The sequence below is a fragment of the Neofelis nebulosa genome, chromosome 4, assembly GCF_028018385.1.
Source record: "Neofelis nebulosa isolate mNeoNeb1 chromosome 4, mNeoNeb1.pri, whole genome shotgun sequence".
Lineage (NCBI taxonomy): Eukaryota > Metazoa > Chordata > Mammalia > Carnivora > Felidae > Neofelis > Neofelis nebulosa.
The window spans coordinates 70,785,702-70,807,287 of record NC_080785.1 but is presented as its reverse complement, the minus strand read 5'-3'; the positions used below and the strand labels follow the sequence as shown (position 1 = coordinate 70,807,287).

At 37.8% G+C, this 21,586-nt stretch overlaps 1 protein-coding gene and 1 pseudogene across 5 annotated transcripts in view; one reads left to right on the top strand and one right to left on the bottom strand.

Annotated features, from left to right (window-relative positions):
- Positions 1–21,586, top strand: part of DYNC1I1 (dynein cytoplasmic 1 intermediate chain 1) — a 314,344-nt gene that overhangs the window by 42,900 nt on the left and 249,858 nt on the right. For 3 of the 5 annotated variants that reach the window (XM_058725021.1, XM_058725020.1, XM_058725022.1), the window contains exon 5: positions 13,931–13,990. The exons of the other annotated variants lie outside the window; for them this stretch is intronic. In XM_058725021.1, coding sequence (XP_058581004.1) covers positions 13,931–13,990 — 60 coding nt within the window. The remainder of the gene's footprint in view (positions 1–13,930; positions 13,991–21,586) is intronic. 5 annotated transcript variants of the gene reach the window in all.
- LOC131509372 (large ribosomal subunit protein eL8-like) lies at positions 19,685–20,486 on the bottom strand (annotated as a pseudogene).

Sequence of the window (21,586 nt, the reverse complement as noted above, 5' to 3'; positions counted from 1 at the left end):
ATTATTATTACTAATTATTATGATCATCAGAGTTGACTGCTCTGTCTTCTAAGTCAATTGCCAGATTTTTATTACACTATATATACTCAGAAGATTAGGTAACTTCTGAAAGTGAATATATAGACATTTTCTAATTTGACCACTGAAGGGGTATCCAGAAGGCAAAGATGCGAAGAGAGAAAAGAGAAGTCTCATTAACATGCATGGAGTCATGGTAACTTTCTTAAGCCAGTTGCCTTTGCTAGGACTCCCGTATGCAGGTGCCACAGGCAGGTGATGTTAATGAGCTGGGCGTGGGGGCCTGCGGCAACTGGCTGGGAAGCACCATGGCTAGGCCAGATGGTCTCCTCACAGCTCAAGCTGGTTGAGCTCATGTGGAAATACGGACCCGATTTTTCCACATCTTTCCATTTTTCATTAGAAGCCAAAAATTAAGGGCTTCATGCAAAAATCTCCTTAATGTTAAACGTTAATGACTTTGTTAAAAGTAGTTGTGGGGCAGCTTTTGTCTCTGGGCTGGCAATTTGTGACCTCTGTCTTTGACTCGTAATTAAGATAAAAAAAAAAAATAATAAAATAAAATAAAATAAATAAAATAAAATAAAATAAAGTAAAATAAAATGCTTTACTAAAACTTCAAATAAAAAAAAAAATCATCCACCACACTAGTGTTCTAACAAATCAGCCTTTGCCTTGTCCATGTATCTTTCTATCCTTGTCTACCTGTGTATATTTCTTGTTACCATGTGTGTTACTGCGTGACAGGTAGACAATTTTGCATTTTTCTTTTTCCATTTAACACATTATCATAAGCATTTTCTTTTGAAAGGACATTATTTCGAGGCCGAGGCAATTTTGGTAGAGAAAAATATGGAAATCAGAATAGTCTAGTATTAGCCTGAGCTGTAGCGTTTTTGCATTTTGTGTGTGTATGTTTCCTTTTTTCTTTCTGAAACCAATATGTAAGTAAGACTGGAATTGTCTCGCCCATATCTGCCTGTTGGTGTGTTTCAGAATTGAGTATTTGTTTTATACAGGGAATTTTGAAACCAGTGGACACTACTTTCAGTTTGAGAAAAATGGAAGTAGAGATTCTGTGGGTACCAGGCTGGTTTATTTTAGCAAATCGCCTTTGTGATTTGGGGGCAGCACACGTCTTCTCTCATCTTTTGCTTTGAACACTTCAAAAGGTCTTTGAGAGGAGGGAAAAAAGTAACAATAACACAGTTCTGTAAGATCTAACATTTGTTCAAGAGCTGGCACAATATAATTACATTCCTTAGGGGGTCCATTGGCCTATCATTAAGTTAATATATTTGCCTGTTTCTATACAATGATGGTGTTGTGTCATTAATGCTCAGCTTCAAGGGGTGCATTTGGCAGCATTAAATTCTATTACTGACTTCACAGTTGATGAACCCTTTTGAAAACTCTGTAGAGAAAGCTGACCTATGCTGTTACTGCTTTGGGGACAGCAGCAAATATTTCTTCTCAGAGAACATCACTCTTCATTTTTCCCCCACTTATATGATGTTTTTGTAACTTAATGAATCACTTTGGAAGAGGTACTGTCTACTCCCACCCTGAGTAAATTCCAACTAGCTTCCATTCTTGATAGGACCGTTCTGGCAAGGGTGGGCAACTAGAAGTCAATGAGCAGATTCCTTCCTGGATGCAGGTTTCATAGGAATGCAAGAAAATTGACACTGAGGAAATGATGATTTTCAGAAAAACTGAGCACAAGATTTGCTTGAGGAATAGGAATATTAGGAATATCTTAGGATATCTTGCCCTTATTTTGGACTAAGGAAAATCCCATGCAAGTTTATGTCTTTGCTTCTATAAATAGATATGAATTAATTTCAAGAGAACCTTAAAACTTCAGTTTTTAAAATTCCACTTGGAATATCTTTTTCTATAGAAGAAACCTCTTTGAAAACAATTACTATTAACTTTAACACGTCATAAAACATGACTGGGAAAAAGACTTGGTAAATCCTGAGGATATAGCTCTATAGTCACAAATTTGCTGATGTGTGTGGAATTTGGGCTCTTTGAAAAGTGGAACATCTTTCAGAAAATAACTCAGAAATAAAATTAACACATCTGGTCCTACCTAATGGTGCACATACATTCTCTGATCCATCTGTCAGAATCTAAAACCAAAACTGAAATTTTCTTTACAGAGCCTAAACTGGCAAACATTTCTTATGTAACCTCTGTGAGTGGTTAATTTGCAAAGTGGCACATTTAATATACCTTACGGAAAAGTTTAAAGTAGGGCTTTAAAAAAGTCAAGTATAACAAAAATTACTTTTATTGATTTTTAAGAGCAGTTGAGTAAAGGTTTTAAAACCAGTGAATAGAAAGTAGAAATATGTAATCATTTTTCAATTATACTAGTGTGATTTAATTTTAACTTAAAGGGTCACAATTTGTTTTGCAGTTTCTGCTTCTGTTGACATTGCCTGCTTCTCATTTGCAATTTACATTTGTGGCATTTTTCTTTCTCTTAATTTTGGTGGAAGCAATCATTGCTCAGTTAATCATACTGGGCAAAGAACAAGCTCTTAGATATTAAAAAATCTATTTTATTAGTAAAACATTTGGAAGACTAGTTTTACCTAGATTTAAAAATCCTGCATATACTATATGCAACTGAAATCCAACACAGTATTAAGAAGGTACTATGCTATGATTAATTAGGATTGGTTAAAAATTTCAAGGATATTTTAGTGTAGAAAATGTGTTACCATAATTCAGCATATCAAAAGATCACAGAAGGAAGAGTGATCATTTAGTAGTATTTAGTTAAATGGTACATGAAAAATTTAAACACCTATACCCATATTTTAAAACTTTTTGTAAATGAAGAATAAAAATATTTTTTCTCAAAATGTTAAGTATTAATCTCAAACCAACAGCCTATATCTTTTATACACAAGAGTGATGCATCTAGTACTTTATAGCCCTGAAAGAAGAATGACTTATATTTAGTTGAATAATACATGTCTCCCTTCCTCAGGAAATGGCAAGTTCCTTGAGGTCAGGGAGTGAGTGATATTTGATAAATGTTGGTTGAATGAGTCAACTATTTTCCTAATTTTTACAGATGAGGACACTGAGGCATAGACAGAATAAATAATTGTCTCAAGTTCACACAGAACATAGCTACAGTGCTAGGTTTTAACTTAGACAGATTGTCAGAAATGTTCACAATCTATACCACTACCTTACATGATCTCTGACAACAGTTGATATATCACCTATATCACCTATAAGGTGATAGGTGACTTTAACCCAAAAGGTTATTATTAGTATTAAATAAATTAGTATCTGTAAAGCACTTAGAAAGGAGTCTGGCATATGTGAGTTTTAGCTATTGTGGTTTTTTTTTTTTTTTTTCACCTGTTTCCAGTGGGAAGAGATCTCTTTAGATTCTCTCATAAAATTTGTTGGTGTCATTTTCAAGTTTGATGATGCTGTATCTTCATCTAAGTAATCATGTAAAAAAGTTGAATGTGACAAGGCCAAGGATGGATTGTGGTCCATGTCCCTGGACACCACTTTCTGGGTTGTCCACCTCTTAATCCCTAACTTTCATAGATTCAACCAGAAATGAATCTAAGTGGTAATCATTCACCCACCTTTATTCTTCTCATTCACATGGATGGATCACAGGGGACTTTGCACCAGGGTCCTTCTCTTGGTTAGCCAAGATTCCTTTGGCTTCTCAGGGCTAAACCTAAATTGGAGGCTGTACTAGCCTGCCTAAACCCAGGCAGGTGTATTGATCTCATAAAGTTCGCCTGACTACCAGGGTGTAAGCAATACCATGTCCCAAACCTGATTCAAGGAAGAAAACTTTCAAAATGATTTGAAAAATAAAGTATGTGTTAATATGTTAATATTATACAATTTATTATAATAATAACACCTATCCCATAGCATCGTTAGCAAAATAGTCAGAAGGAGAGGTTACTGATGTTTGCCTTTGGTGAGAAGTGGCATGGGGTGATGGTAGTAAAAGAATTAATTTCTGTCTTCTTTTTCAACTGTATATGGTCTTAACACCATCATTAGTTCTATTTTCCAAGTGATTAGGACATTTGAGTTCCCTCACATTTTATTTTTAATATCCTCTTAGTATTATGGAAAAAACATCCGTGCATTTGTGTAATTAGAAGATATGGACAACCAAAAATTAGAGAAAATTCATATTCCTACCACTGGAAATTATATTCTTAGTGTATATTCTTAACACCTTAGTGTATGTTCTTTCACAAAATATATATGTCTGAAACATAGATATATGTCCAAAACATATATGTCCAAAATATATATATGTCCAAAACATATATATGTTAAATGATATCATTATACAAGCTGTTGAATATGCTTTTCTAATTGAGTGTCTCTCTTTTTCCATTTCAATACATTTTCATCTTATCTAATATCTACACTTTTTTTCAGATTTCCCCAATTGCCCCAACATAATCCTATTGTATTTAAAATCGATCCCTGTCCTCCCAGCTCTCAGCATCTATTAACCAGAACTCTTATATCCATAGATTTTCTCTAGGGAGGTAAGGTCCCTCCCAAGGGGTCCTAAATGCAGCAGCAGAAGAAATGTCTTCTGAAGCACTGAACAGGAGAACAAAGGTATAAAGGGGAATGGATTAAGGGTCACTCAGACTTTCAGCTTTTTGTGCACTCCAGATTAGAATTTGGGACAAAGGAGCAGTTGTCTGCACACCCTATGCTGTTTGATTTAAACACTAGGCTTCTATGTAGTAAATATTAAGTTTCATGTTGACAGAATCCTTCGGTAAAATTTAGATATTTGATAAACTCTGTCTTTCCCTGATCTACTGCCCAATGAACTCTCAAATAAGGAAAGTAGAATAATTTGTTTGTGGTCAAGTTGTGCGGGCTGCACCTACTTATCACTTTCTTCTCTCAGTGATTTCAGGAGAGGAAAATGTGCTAAGAGGCAACATGGGGTTAATGCCCAACAGAAAATCTTAGGACTTTCGTTTTTATCCACAATTGAATTTCATAGGATTCTCTAGCACTAGATAAGCCTCAAAGGACTTTTGATCCTTTTTTGGTGAAACCATCATCCTTTTCTAAGGGGCTCTGATGAATCAGAGGCTAAAGGGAAGATATTAAGGTTTTGGTAAAGGTGAAAAAGTACAATAAAATAATGTAATTATTTAATAAGCCTTGGAGGAAATTTAATAAGCCTATTAACATTTTGTATATACAGAATTTTTTAAATTACCATTATGTAAGGAAAAGTTGATAGAATGCCACCAGTTAGTTGCACTTCAGGGAGACCAATATCACTGATTCAAGGCTGGTTAGAATTCAGTCTCTTTGGACATTAAAATAAAAGGCACACCTTATGATTTTCTTTTTATGTAGCATGTGAATGGATGAAACATTTGTGATATCTTACTATTTTGTCTTCAGGAGAATGTACTATAATAGCATACACATTATGGTCCCAGTAACACAGCACGCAAGGGGTTGCTGAGCTTTCTCATAGAAAAACTGCTTGCTTGACAGCAGAGCCTCCATGAAAGATGTGGAAAGACATGTCCTAGCTCTGTGATGAGAAGTCTTAAGTTTCTTCTTGAAACCAGCTCAGATGGGCTTCCTGCATGGCTTTGGTGTGGCCTGTAGCAGAGCTCAGTGTTCGGTAGCCAACAGAGGAAAGATTCTCACACAGTAAACTGAGAAAAATTCTTTTTAAAAGACCCAATATAAGTATGTATCTCACTGTCTCAGTCTTCTTTCTGATATCAGAAGATCTTTATCATCATCATTGCCAATCCCACATAAGGAAATAGTTGGAGTTGGAAAGTAAAACGTGAACACATTATTTAAATGCCATCCTTAATTAATTGACATCATGTTAAGGACAGTGACAGATTGAGTGATATTCCAGGTTTTTAAACGTTCTTATTATTCAGTGCATTACCTTTGGAAATGGCACTTAGAAAAATAGGTGTTTGGGGGTGACACTGACTGGAGGCTTTCTATTTGGCATTATGCTTACACTGGCCCAAACTGTTTTATCTGATTAGTGACTAGTGATTTGTTTGGCAGAGAAGACATGTGGAACAGGAGTTCAGAGACTCTGGGATTCAGGGGAGTTCGGTATCCTGCCCTTGAGCTGTCGCTCCACCTTAGAAAAGGAAGAATGTGTGTGAGAAGTTGAGGTCCAGTGCAGTGGCTTCAGGGACTAAATAAAGTTTGCTGAGTTCATTTGGCAGAGAAGATAGCTGGCCGCCTTTGTATTCTCAGCACAGCTCTCAGCTTGGGAAACATCAACGGTGTTAGGCCAGACATGCCCTGTTTTATTCTTTCCTTTTCTGGTAAAGAAAGTAAAAACTATTTCTTTGGGAATCAACTTGCCCTCACTCCTCCCACCCATTGACAGAAAAGGCAAGAACAGATCTACTCATTCACTAAATAGTTAAGAATTTATTGTGTGAAAGATACACAGTAAATGTTGGACCTGCAAGGAAGATAAAGAGAAGGAATTTTCTCACTTGTAAGGAGGCTGTTTCCAGTAAATTGACAGGTTTAATTTGAAGCCATCTAAGAATATATTGCTATGTAATTACAGCTCTCAAATATTTGTACTGATAGAGATGAGCAGTGATGTCATAAACCATTATTCTTAAATTATCTATAATTAATTTGTAGTATATTCATTTGGGACAAGTGATTTTTGCTTCATTACTACCCTACATAGAGTCTTGACACATACTAGGTACTTGGTAAATATTTACTGACTTGTGTGTATGTGTGTGTGTGTGTGTCTATGTGCACATACTTATGCACAGGCTCAGCTTGCAAAATATTGGGTAGGATGGGTGCAGGACAAGAAGAGTGATGAAGACAGAGGTAACAGCAGGATAGCTCAATGTCGCTGGACAAGTTGCTTGAAGGTGGGTGGACTTTGCTGAAGGAGAACTACTGGCAGTGGTTATAGGATTGAGGTATAAGGCGGGGACTTTGTCACAGAAGCAAGGCAGAAATCCAGCCACTGGAGTCAGGGCAAAAAGTCAGAGTGGGGACTATCAGTGTGTTTGGCTTGATGCTGATACCTTTGGGCTTTTTAACAGTGCTCATTATTTCCTGTAAGTCATCCTCAGATGTGGTCTTCAATCCAGGTTTTGGTCTGTAGATTATCAAAGAGAACTGCAAAATAAGAAGCCCAAGTGTTTCTCTATTTCTGTCCCAGAGAGACAAGTTATTTCTGAATGAGGTTATGAGGTTATTGAGGACAAATATATTTAGAGAGCATGGCATTTGAGCTGAGCCTTACAGAATGCATATGCTTTGGACAAGTCGAGTTGGGAGAAAGGGCATTCCAGATGGTGGAAATGCGTACACAAAGGAAAAGGGCTGGGGAGTATGGGAAGTAGAATGCATGTTAAGGAGCTGAGTCTGGAAAAAAAGGATGACCTTTGTGATAGTTGCAGTCCCTGCCTCCCATTCCTGGTGGCTGTTTATTGAATTCACTTGGGAAGTTGTTACAAACACAGGTACCTGAACCGCAGGTCTAGGTGAGGCCTGGGACACTGTAATTTTATAAAGCCTTCAACTCTGAGGATTGGTGGGGAAGTATTGGTCTGATATAAAGCCTTGAAGGCCTAAACAAGGGTTGTGGAGTGGAAAAGGAAACAAAAGACAGATGAGACGCAAAGGGTGAAATGGCTCTGGTGTGCATTTGAGTATCTCCAAAAGGCATGTGAAAAAGTGGACTTGGAGCTCAACGGTGATGAGGACTTTGCGGTTATTTTTTGCAGAAGGTCAATAGACATGGATGGGATGACCTAGGGTTAGGGTACAGAGGTGAGGGAAGGAGTACCCCTGAATGGGGAATGCTTGGCTTTGTAGGGATGCCAAAATTGGCCATGGGATTTGATGATTTGGAGGTTGTCATCATCATCACCATCACCACCATCCCATCACCATCAGCATCATTTTTGTTTTTATTATTGCTTATCATGTTTTGTTTCCATAGGTTGAGTTTCTGGAAGTAAAACAAGTCCAGAATAATTCTGTGTTAATTGTTATTGCTACACACTGGCATGCTGCTATTCAAAAGAACTCAACTGATTTTAAATGCCACCAGAAGTGTATGCAAGTTGAGTGTTATCATGACAAATGACAGAATTCTTAACTACTGGCTTCCAAATATTTATCAGTCATTAGTTTCTTACAACCAAAGAAAAGGCCAAAGCAAAGACACTCTTTAGGGAAGAATTTCAAGGCTTTCTACTCAGAGGTTTAATAAAGATGGGAAGAAGAATGGAAACCAGCAACTTGCTGTTGGTAAAAGCTGAACAGGGAGAAGTTACACACTCATCAGAGAGCAAGGTATATGCAATACAGACTTCATGTGTTCCACTCCTAAATTATACTTTGAACAAATGGCCAGGGATGATTGTTGTTTTGTTTTGTTTTTGAACTTTTACTTCTATCTAATAAACCGAAACTGGGCAAATAAAATTGGACCAATGGAGGGAGAATTTTATAAGAAGTTACTGATGAATTGGTAGAAAGTTTAAAATATAAAGTTCTGTTAGTCTCTGAATAGGTCACTGCTAATGAAGAATTTTGACATTTTGTCTATTTTTTTAAAAAAATGTATTGAAAAACAACTTGTCTCCCAAATTGTAAACTAAATGTTACATGGTAGGCTTTTTGAGATGAGATGCCAGAGCCTACATTGTCTGGCATGTATAGGGTCGAGTAAGTGAATGATTACTTTCCATGAGGTGGGAAGCTTCTGTAGGTAGTAGTTTGAAACAAAGTTGGGAAAGGTCTCAAACTGCCAATCTAACTGTGGGACCATAGAACCATGACAGTGCCCCCTTAGTCCAGAGTAGGCAGAGAATTATTGGGTTATTCTGAATCTGTGCAAACATCAGGTTCTCCATGAAAGATCAGAAATCTTCTCTTAGATCCTCAGAGAGTTAATCTAAGAAATAACCTAAACCTAATGAATGCAGACAAATGCAGCTCTTAAAAATGAACAAACAAATAATGCCAGGATGGTTTTCCATATAGGAACAGAAGATAAAATCTAACAGACATAGTTAAAGAAAGATTTCATCAATCAGAAAGGGTTTACTTGGGAATCCCATAACTGGGGGAAAAGGGAGACTCTGAGAGCACTGAGTGGGAGTATGTCTTGTTTTGTGGAAAGAGGCAGACATGATGTGGGGCAGGGGGTGGGGGTGTGGGTAGGGCAGGGAAAAGCTGTAGTAGTAAAACATTCAGCTTCACTTTCTCTAATCCCAAACACACTACTGGTCATCTGGCTTCTCAGGATGCTGGCCTTCAAGGAGAGAAGACTTCATCCAGTGTGTGTAACTGCTCTGCCTGGCAGTTATTGTTCTCATGATAAATTGGTAAATTGACACCTAAAATATAACAGGCTCTTAATAGACCTAGTAAACCGTGTCAACTGCTTAAACCCAATAAACTAGGCACTGATGAAAATGAGTCTGTTACATCCAAATCTTAACCCCGTCCTTCCAAAACCAGGTCAAATGGAATCTCTGATCTTTTTAGAGGGAGAGTGTTCCTCTTCTCTTGCTTCCAAAGGATAATGAGTAGAGTCCAATGCCTGGTAGGCTGGCACAGAGTAAACACTCACTGAAAGGAAATGATAGCTGTCATTATTATTCATCTTTCTTGTGGCATTTATTTATTTTTTCAGCTAACCTTTATTGAAACTTTAAACTGTGCCAGGCCTGGGCAAGTAATGACAACTACTTTCTTTTTTGTGTCTATGTTATCATTATATCATTAAGTACAAACATTCATACGTCTCATTCCTTCACTAAAATGTAAGATTCTTAAGTGCAAGTCCCATGCGTGTCCCACACCATATCTGTGGCTTATATGGCATGTTTTACTTTCTGCTTAGTTCTACCAAACTATTTATACATGTTTTATCTCTCTATAAGAGTTGTAGTTTTCTTGAGAATTCTTTTCATCCTCTTTCATAGTATTTTATATGTTAGGCCTTTAATAGATATTTATTGAATAAGAAAATGAATGCTCTTGTCAAAAATATCCTCTCCCTGCATGCATTGATTGGTCCATTCCAGAAATGACTGACTAGAACCAATTACTCTACTAAGCAGGGTGATTTCTATATAACAATATTTTGGGGTAGTACATGAGGTTCACAAATGTTTGTTTACTTACAATTTCACTACTTCCTCATTTAAAAAAATAAGCTACCTGGCAAGATTTCACACTACCCAAGAAGCTGTGGGGAAACCATCATTTTATTTTCAGTGATACACTAACTTGATATGAAGATGATCGGGAAGTAAGGTCTGTGTCAATTGGTTATAAAAACGGTACCAATTGGAGAAGAGAGAACTGAAAGGCAGTTTAATAATCATCCAATGATTTAAAAGATTCGGCAGAAACAAAACAGAACAAAAAGCCTTTAAATGGTCTCTAGGCCAGCATCTTCATTTTGCTGAGGACAGAGAGCTCCGTCAGGATGCACAGTACAGTCACATCCCAAACACAAATCTCCCACCCAGAGAACCAGGCGTGGCCCTCTCCAAGGTCCTGCCATCTATGGAGAAGTTCTGCAAGCTTGCACAGAAGGCATTCAGCCCACGTTTCATACACATGTCTAGGCTACTCGTGGAGACAGAGACAACCTTTGCCCATTTAATGTATTGGCTTTAAGTTCTTTTTCAAAGAGAGAGTGCATTCTGTGCAAGTCTGACCACCCCACAGATAATAATGGGAAAATGAGAAGAAAAAAGAGGCACACCTGGTAGCATCCTTGGCTTGACTCCCTATCCCACTGCTCATTACTGACGATGACTATGGTTTCTTTTACTAAATAATATATGTGTGACTGTGGGGCAGGACCGCTGTGGGTTTGTTACATAGACCAGCCCTTGTTGTTCTGCCTGAGTAAAGGCAAACTCCAGACTGCTGACCTGTAGACTTTTTTGAGTGGTTCTGATGGAATCATCATTTTTACCTCTTAAGGATACAGTGAGTACAGATGAGCTGTCAGATAAGTAACAGGACAGCCAGACCACCTGGGAGCGGCTGCATTCTTCACCTGCCTGGGACAAGTGAAAAGATCAAAAAAGGTCGTCCTGTAAGGAACCTCAAGGCAAATTGAGGGCCAAGTAGCTGACCCCACCCCTTATAGGGGAATGCTTCTCACAGTCAGCCAGAGCCAGAGGCTGCTGTTCTGTCTATAGCCAAAGAAATGCCCTTAAAGATAAGCGGTTTGATTTCCAGGGATACATGATTAGCAAATATGAATCACTGTAACAGATTCTGTTACTTCCACCATTTGAAACAGGTGAAGGAATCAGTGTCCAGAACCTGAAAAGGCTGCATTTCTCGAGCAGAGAAAGAGTCCAGACCAGGGGTTCTCACCCCTGGCTGCACATTAGAATCACCTGGAGAGTTTTCAGAAATACAGATGCTTGGATCTCACCCTGCACATTCTGATTTAATTGGTCTGAAAGTGGCCTGGGCCTTAGTTAATCACAGGTTTAGAGGCTGACATATTTGAGGATCTACGATGCTTTCTGTCTGCTGACGAATGAAAGCAGTAGTCTAGCCCCGTCATTCTCTAAAGGTGGTTCCAGGGTCAGCTATAAGCATTACCTGGGAATTTGTTAGAGTACAACTTCTCAGGCCCCACCCCAGACTTACTGAATCAGAATTTCTGGGGTTGGAGATGAGCATTCTGTAGTTTTGTAAGCCCTCCATATCATTCTGATCCTTGTCAGAGTTTGAAAACCCACTGATCTAAGTCAAGACTTTGCTACTCAAAGTGTGGTCTTACAGACTGGTAACATCTATGTCCCCTGGAGCCTGTTAGAAATGTCACAGACCTACTAAATCAGAATCTGCATTTCAACAGTATTCTCAGGTATGTGTATGCACACTGAAAGTTGAGAAGCACTGGTCTAAGAAACAGTGGCTGATTAGTATTCTCACTGGATTTTAGTTGTGATGTTTCAGAACGTCCAGGTAAGAGGACAAGAGCACAGCCAGAGCTGGTAAGGAAAGCTGTGACTCTGCATCTGTTACCTTTGCAGGAGGAGCCTATAGGTAGGATATTGACTCAAAGAAATATCCGTAGTAGATATAGTGAATGTGGTAGTAATAAGAATAACTACTGTTTACCAAACAGTTACTTTGAGCTTTATAGGTATAATTGCATGTAATCCCTGTAGAAAACCAGAGGGAGATCATCCATCCACTCATGCATGCATTCAACTAATATTCTATTATGTAAGTATGTATGCCAGGCACTTTTCTAGGCATATCTCTATAATCTAGGGATATAGCCCACCCACCCAGCCACCCCCACCTATTGTAAGGCTCAAATCTAGATGAAATAGCCAACAGTAATAAATACACTGATGCATAATAAAGCCATAGGTGTTATGAAGAAAGGAAAATGGTGTAAGGGACAGGGATGAAGACTGACAAGGAAGTGCTTCAAGGTAGTGAGAGAAGGAAATCCTCTCTGAGCAGGTGGCATTTGAGGGAAGACATACAGCTCTTAAGGGGAAGAATATCAAAGAGGACACAGTGAGTGGGAGACAGTGGTTAAACATGTTTGGAAGATTTCCGTAGGCCAGGTCAGCTTAAAACTAAATTGTCTCATAGGCCATGGTAAGTCTTTAGAGACCAGGAAACTGAGCAGGGTTTCTCAAACTTTAAGGCGCCTGCAAACGGCTTGGGACCTTATTAAACAGTAGTGTGCAGTCAGTGAGTCTGGGGTGAGATGTGAGTCTGCATTTCCAACAAGCTCCCAGAGATGCTGCTGCTCCTGGTCTGTGGGCCACACTTAGACTAATCAAAAGGTAATGGGGTTTGAAAAAGGTTCTTGTGTGCACTCAGTTTATAGAAGATCTATCCCCTTTTTTTTTTTATATATTTTTTAAAATGTTTATTTATTTTGGGAGAGAGAAAGAGAAGCATGAGCGGGGGAAGGGCAGAAAGAAAGGGAGAGAGAGGTTCCCAAGTAGGTTCTGCACACAGTCAGTGCAGAGCCTGACGTCCAGCTGGATCTCAGGAACCCTGAGTTCATGACCTGAGCGGAAATGTGAAAAAGAGTCAGATTCTTAACTGACTGAGCCACCCGGGTTCCCCATCCCTTTTCATTTTGAAAGAGAAATAATAAGAAAAACTGAATGCCTTGGTAACTGTTGATAATTTGTGCTGTTTCTTGTGAAATATTTAAAAGATATGATATCGCTGGTATCATAGAGACAAGTGTTATTGCTGGTGATCATCTCAGTGGAACACCAAAATACTCGTGAGCCTCTAAATCCAATGCATTATACTTGCAGTAACTGACTTGAGGAAGCCAGCAGTTCAGCAGGCCTGGAAGTCAGCCTCCATCTGGTCTGACCTCCCCAGACACTCCTGCTCTGGCCCCCCTGCAGCCTTGCCTTTGGTCTCTTCTCCACATGGGAGATGCTCCGTGTTCCCAGGTGTAGATGGGCTCCAGAGTTTCAGAGAAACATGAACCAGTTTCCATGATCAAATCAGTCAGGCTTGAGTAAAAAGCAGAACCAACCAAAAAGGGGTGGGGATGTGGGTAGAGTGTCAGTATTTAGCTCAAGGCTTCCTTTCATGAAAACAAGCATAACTTCCAGTATCAAACAGATGTTCAAAGGAAAGGACTGCTCCTCACTTTCTCTGGTCACTTGATATTCATGGGGTCTTCCTTGAACCTGGGGCTGGAGCGGGGTGGAGAAGCGGGGAGATGTTCTGTGTATGTGCTGTAGAAGCCATTGCCTTGATGAATGACATGGTTTGGTTTGGTTTGTTTCCCTCCCCTTTTGTTAATTCTCTGTGTTCTTTTTCCTTTGTGCTGCACGATTAGGACCCTGCAGTGGGACACAGACCCCTCAGTGCTCCAGCTGCAGTCAGACTCAGAACTTGGGTATATGTCTGCTCTTTTGTTACTCCTTTTATGATTTCTTTGCTATAGTTGTGTTGAAATGCTGGAGCTGTTGTTTGCTCATGTTTTTTTTTCCCCTTTTGTTGAACTTCCAGTTGGAGAAGTTTATTTCCTTCTGTTAGTTTTCCTTATAAAGTTAAGCTCTGAAGAAAGTCCCTCTTTGTGGAAAACACCACAAAAAGGTGGCTTTTGATTTCTCCTTAATTCCTATCACTGCAAAACAACACTCTTCTAAAACAAAAATATAAACTTACACCCACCCCTCTGCTTCAAGGTGGGGCACAAGTATTCTGTGGGAGGAGATACATTTGAGTATACCCTTACCATCCTTTGCTTCTACTAACAAATTGCCTTAGGGTTAATTTTTGTCTCAAATTGATATGAAAATGTCTTGTCTTGTGTGTTTCCTTTCCTTTTCACTTTTTTGGGGAGTCACAGGAAGCATTTATTTTGAATTAAGTTTGAACATATAAAGATTCCTGTTAAAGAAAAAGCAAATTTGTTCAATTTCTCAAAATTAAGAAATCTCAAATATTGACGGATAATATCTCCTACATTGGAAAGATTTTTTTTTTTTCCAGATGGAACTGTACTGTCACAGGTTAAAAGATAGCTTCAGAATGGAAAACTCATTCCCAAAGAATAAAACACACAAGCATATCCTAGAAACTGAATTTATTTCTCTTGTGGGACTGGAGTTAGCCATAGTGATGCATGAGATATTTCCAGAGGGGTGCTTATACCAGCTCTTGCTCAAGCTCAGGACAGCCAGCCTGTGTGTTTCTCTTCCCAACTTTGCATTCAGTGAAATCAGCCATGGTGGAAGTATTTACACTATAAAAATTGGCAAATGCTACAAACCAGGGCTTGCTCCCTTTCCCTCAAGCCAGTTAACAAACATTTACCAAATATGCCACTCGGTCCCTCCATATGTGAATAGCACACTTTATTACAGTATTTTATAAAATTATCATTTTTTTCTAAATTTAACCCCATAAATCTCAAAGTGGCCATTTATTTACTTGTTTGTTTATTTATTATTTATTTTGAATTTCTGAGATTCCTGGGCATGTATCTGTGGGTTTCTATCAATGTCAGTGCCTGCTGTAGGTGTCCCGGGAGGTTGAAGGGCTGGCTGGGTGTTAGATTAAATGCCATCTGCCCGTGTCCCTTTGTATGCAAGAATTCTCAGGAAACCCACAAGCCTGCTAAACCAAAGAAATATCCCAACATTTCAGGTAGCTAACAGAAAACACTTTTTCAACATTACTAAATTCTTGGCTATTTAGTTTTGTAGTGTATTGTATGTCATATTTCAATTTTATTATTTGAATGACCAAGAAATGTGGCTTAAATCAAGCACAGAAACATGAAGATATAGCATGTTACAATTCAGGGGAATTTCAGAGTGCAATCCTTCAATATTTCATTGTGTTTAAAAAAAAAAATAGAGGATGGAACTGGCACAGACTCTACCCGATGCGCTTAAATTAACAGATTTTTAGACAGATTGTGGCATTGCTAAATTACACTTGCTGATGTGGAACAGTTGGGAATTTTCCCATTTATATGTGTTTTCTAAGCTAAAACTCAGTTGACTATGCAGATTAAAACTTGTGACTTACTCTGGGGAGGTGGCGTATCTGTGGCTCCCACCTTGCCTGTCACATTTTACTTCAGAGCAGGTCCAGTGAGTCAGAGAAAGATGAGAAATGAGATTTTCTGTTCGCTGAGTGGTTGGTCGTAGAGAGTTTGTAAGGAGCATTCAGACTATTTGAGAGAAGAGATGATTTTAGCCAAGTTACAATTTCAAATACTGATTAGTGAAAATTTCCCTTTTCTGACAGTTGGTGTAGGGCAGTCTTTCTCTCATACACAGTTTTATGGAATATACTTCTGGCAACAAGATTTTTCTGGAGATTTTATTTCCTCTTCTTGATGCTTGGCGTGGGGTTGACCATAGCCCATGGCTTGCCCTGTCCCTTTTTTTTTTTAATCGAAGGATAGTTGACATTCACTTGATTTTTTTAAACAGCTTTATTGAAGTATAATTGACAAAAAACAAACAAAAACCCTGCACACATTTACTCAGATTGGTAAGTTTTAACAGGTGTACACATTTTATGAAACCATCACCACAACAAAGATGATAAACAGATTCATCATCCCCAAAAGTTTCCTCACAGCCCTTTTAACCCTCATCCTGCTTCCTCCCAACCTTCAAAACAAACAACTGGTTTTCTTTCTGTCACTATACGTTCGTTTATATTTCCTAGAATATCATATGAATGAAACCATGCGATAGGCACTCGTTTGACTGACTTCTTTCATGCAGAATAACTATTTTGACATTGATTCACGTGAGATGTGTATCACTAGTTCATTCGTTGCTATTGCTGAGTAGTCCTTCGTCTGGATATGCCAGTTTGTTTATCCAGCCACTTTGATGTACATTTGAGTTGTTTCCAGGGGTCTTTTTGCCCATTACAAATAAAACTGATGAGCATTCATATACAGATCATTTTATAGACATATATTTTCATTTCTTTTGGGTAAGTGTCACCAAATTGAATGGCTGGATCATATAGTGCATGTACATTTAACTTAAGAGACTGTCAAGGTATTTTCAAAGCGGTTTTATCAGGATACATTCTCACCAGCAGTGCATGAAGCCCTCAATCCCTCCCCATTCTTGACAACACTTGACTTGGATTTTTAAAAATATTAATTTTTTCAAACACTATTAGAGGAGTGCAGTGGTATCTCACTGTGGTTTTAATTTGCATTTCCCTAGTGACAATGGTGTTGAATATCTCTTTATGTGTTTATTTGCCACATGAATATCTTCTTTGATGAAATGTCTGCTTGAATCGTTTGCCTTTATTGTTTATGAATTGGGTTGTTTTCTTATCATGGAGTTTTGAGAGTTCTTTATATATTTGGGATACAATCCTTCATTCAATGTGTAGTTTGTAAATATTTTCTCCCCACTTGTGACTTGTCTTTTTTATTTTCTTTACAGTGTCTTTAAGAAAACAAACCTGTTTAATTTTGACAAATTCCAATTTACAAATTTGATCTTTTATGGATCATGCTTTTGGTGACATAATTTTAATATCAAGGATTCCTTAAATAGGTGGTAGAATACAATCGTCTATGAAATGGTTTGAGTTTGGGATTTTATTGTGGGGACTATTTAAAAAACAAATTCAATAATTTTAATAGTAGTGGAGCTATTGAGGAAATCTGTATTTTTCTGAATGAGCTTTGGCAGTTTGTATCTTTGAAGTAATATGTCCATTTCATCTCCATTGGCAACTTTATTGGCCTAAAATTGTATATGTATTCTGTTATTATCTTATTTTGTATATGTATTCTCTTATTATCTCTTTACTCTATAGCTACAGAATCTGTAGATATAGTCACCTGTCTCATTCTTAATATTGGCAAATTTTGTCTTATATCTTTGTCTTCTGGTAAGTATGGCTAGAGGTTTATCAATTTTATTGATCTTCTCAAAGAACCAGCATTTGGATTCATTGATTTTCTTTATTTTTTTATTTTCTATTTCACCAATTTGTACTCTGATATTTCTTTTGCTTACTTTATGTTTAATATGCTTTTCCTCTTCTAGTTTCTTAAAGTAGAAGCAGACTTGAGCAATGACTTGAGATCATTCTTCATTTTTTTTTTAACGTTTATTTATTTTGAGAGAGAGAAAGTGCAAATGGGGGAGGGTCAGGAGAGGGAGAGAGAGAGAATCCCAAACCCTGGTGCAGGCTCAATCTCAAAACTGTGAGATCATGACCTGAACTGAAATCAAGAGTCAGATGCTTAACCAACTGAGCCACCCGGGCACCCCGAGACTTTTCTTCATTTCTAATATAGGTATGTAGTGCTATAAAATTCCCCTTACTTACTGCATCTTGCAAATTTTGATATATTTCAATCATTTTCATTGAATTCAAAATACTTTCCAGTTTCCCCTTTTTACTTCATCTTTAAGTGATGAGCTATTTGGAAGTGTGTTATTTAGTTTCCACATATTTGGGTTTTTTTCCAGAGATCTTTATGTTATTGATTTCTAATTAAATTTTTTTTAGTTACAGAACATATTTTGTACTATTTGTGTCCTTTTAATTTGTTCAGACTTAGTTTATGGTCCATAGTATGATCTGTTTTAGTAAATGTCCTATGTGCCCTTGAAAAGGATGTGTTGTGCTGTTGTTCCATAAATGTTCTATAAATGTCAGTTAGGTCAAATTGGTTGATTATGTTGTTTCAATCTTCCGTATCTTTTGCTAATGTTCTGTTTGTTGGCTCTATCAATTATTGCTAGAAGGGTGAAATTTCTAACTACAGTTTTGAGTTTTCCTATTTCTTGCAATTCTGTCAGATTGTGCTTCATGTATTTTGAAATATTGTATTAGGTGCAGAAATGTTTAAGATTCTCATGTCTCTCGATAAATTGATGTCTTTATCATTATTAAATGAACTTCTTTGTCCTTGGTAATATATTTTGCTCCAAATCTCCTTTGTGTGACATTAATATTAGCCACTCTAGCTTTCTTTTGATTAGTGTTAGCATGGCATATCTTTTTTCACTCTTTAACTTTTACTTTTATTTGTTTCTTTACGTTAAAAGTACATTTCTTATAGACAACATGTAATTGGGTGTTATATTTTTATCTGTTCTAAGAGTTTCTGTCTTTTAATTGGGATATTTGCATTTAATGTAATTATTGATATGGTTGGGCTTAAATCTGTACTACTGATATTTGTTCTCTATTTGTCCTATGTATTCTTCTTTCCTTTTATTATTATTTTTTGTGCTTCCTTTTGTATTATTGAATTTTTTATTATTCTGTTTTAACTTTTTCTTGACTTATTAGCTGTATCTCTTTGCTTTATTATTTTAGTGGTTGCTTTAGTATTTATAACGTATATCTTTAATCTATCATGATCTACCTTCAAATGATATTGTTCCACTTCCTGTATAGTACAAGAACTTCTTAATATGTTTACATTTATATTTAACTTCTTGATTTTCGTGGTATTGTTGTCATACATTTTGTTTTTAATTCTGTTATAAAGCATACACTGCCTTATTTTTATTTTTGTGTAAGTAGCCAATTATCACTGAAATTAAAATATTAAGAAAAAATATCTTATATATTTACTCATGTAGTAAATACTTTTCTGATGTTTATCATTCCTTTGTATAGATCCATATTTCCACCTGGTATAATTTTACTTCTGCCTGGTGGATATCCTTTAACATTTCTTAAAGGAAAGGTCTTCTGTTAAGGCAGAAATTCACTAATTTTGAGCAATTTGATTACTATGTACCTTGATAAAGTTTTCTCCATGTTTTATGTGCTTGGGTTCACTGAGAGTCTTTGGATCATTGGGTTTAGAGTTTTCAACAAATTTGGAAAAACTTTACCATTATTTTTGCATATATTTTCTTCTGTTCCTTCTGCTCCTCTGGGAACTCAAATCACATGTATATTAGGTTACTTGAAAATTTTCCATGGTTAAATTGCTTTATTTACTTATTTTTCTTTTCTATATCTGTGTCATTGTTTGTTTTGGTTTGGTTTGGTGTTTGCCAATTGACACGGGCTGAAAGAGAGCCTTTTATTACTTTGATGTACAGAAAATTCAACAGTGTTCACTTAGTCCAGTTTGGTGGTCAGTTCTTTAGCCTTTGCCTTTTCCAACTTGGCTATGCGAGCCGCCAACTTTGGACCCAGGGCATTGCCTCCCCAGTGGCGGCGGATCTCATCGTGTCTGTCATTATAATTGGACCTGATGGCTTCCCCAGCTTAGCCAGAGCTCCTCCGTCTTCTGAGTTAACCTGTGTGAAGGTGACAGTGGTGCAGGTCATCCTGTGGACCAGGTGCCCCAGGCTGGCCTTCTGCTGGATGATACATTAGGGAACCTCCATCTTATGACACAGGGCAGGCAGAAAGACAACCAGCTCAATAGGATCCACATCATGTGCAATCACTACCAGCTGAGGCTTCTTGTTTTCCACCAAGGTGGTGACAGAATTAACCCCAGCTTGAAGGACAGGTGGCCTTTTAGTGGGGACATCCCCTTTGCCAGCAGCTTGTAAGTCCGGGCCAGCAATCTCTGCTTCTTCCCTTGCTTGGTCTCCGGTCTGTATTTGTGGGCCAGCTTAAGCAGTTGAATAGCTGTTTGGTGGTCCAAGGTCTGGGTGAACTGGTTAATCACAGGAGGCCTTTTTAGACGTACAGAGAATAACCTTTTGCTGCTGCAGCTGGATGTAGTAGGGCCATTTGACAAAGTGCATGAGGTCTCTTTTGGGCTGGATGTCCTGTCCAATGACAAAATTCTCGGGCTTTTTCTCAAACAAGGGATTGACTACCTTCTAGGCCTCCTGCTTCTTCACAATAGCAGGGGTTGGGGCCACCTTCTTCCCCTTGGCCTTCTTTCCTTTCAGCATCTTGGATAGCTGGAGGAGAGAGAAAGGGGATCTGTGTTTTATTTAGGATAATTTCCATTGTTTGTATGTGTGTGTATGTTCACTAATCTTTTATTTTGTGGTTTCTAGTATTTCAAAAAAAAAAGTACTCAATGACTTTTTAATTTCATACATTGTAATTTTCCTTCTAGAAGTTCAGTTTGGGTCTTTTAAAGAAATCTTATATGCGTGGGGCCCATGGGTATCTCAGTCGGTTAAGCCTCCCACTCTTGACTTCAGCTCAGGTCATGATCTCATGGTTCGTGGGTTTGAGCCCTGGATTGAACTCTGTGCTGGTTGTCTCTCTCAAAATAAATAAATTTAAAAGGAGAAATCTTACATGTTTCTACTTAACTTTTTGAACACTTGAAGTACAGTGTTAATCTGTCTTAGTTCTGGGTCAGTTGCAATTGATTGACATATCTTTTCATTATAGTCCTTTTTTCCTGTTTCTTTGTAGGTCTGCTGATTTTTGGTTATGTCAGACATTGTGAATATTAGTTTGTTAGGTATTGTCTATATCTGAATTTATAGAAATCTTCTTGAGATTTGTTCTAAGATACAGTTAATTCACTTGGAAACAGTTTGATCCTTTCAAGCCCTATTTTTAAGATTTCTTAGTGGGGATTGATGCAGTGCTCAGCCTGGGGCTAATTAATTCCTGCACTGTACACAATGACCCATAAATCTTGAGGTTTTCTAGCCTAGTCGGTGGGAACAGGCACTAACTGTGTGAGTGCCCAGAACTGTTACCTTTAATTTTTTCAGGTAGTTCTTTCCTTGGCCTCAGATGATTTCCTCACATACTTGCACTATATTAGCACTAAGCTGAATCCTCAAGGGAAATCCTTTGAAGATCTTTTGAGTTTTCTCTTTTTGTAGTATTCCTTTCTATTATTCTGTCCTGTGAATTCTAACTGCCTTGGTATCCCTAGACTCTCAGTTGTCTCCTTAACTTAGGGAGTCTGCTAGATTTCACCTGGATTACTTCCCTGCACCATGGCCTGAGAACTCTCTGAATGCAGTAAGCTGGGGCAGTTATTGGACTCATCTTTTGTTTCCCTCTTTCATATGTTAGTGTCCATCAT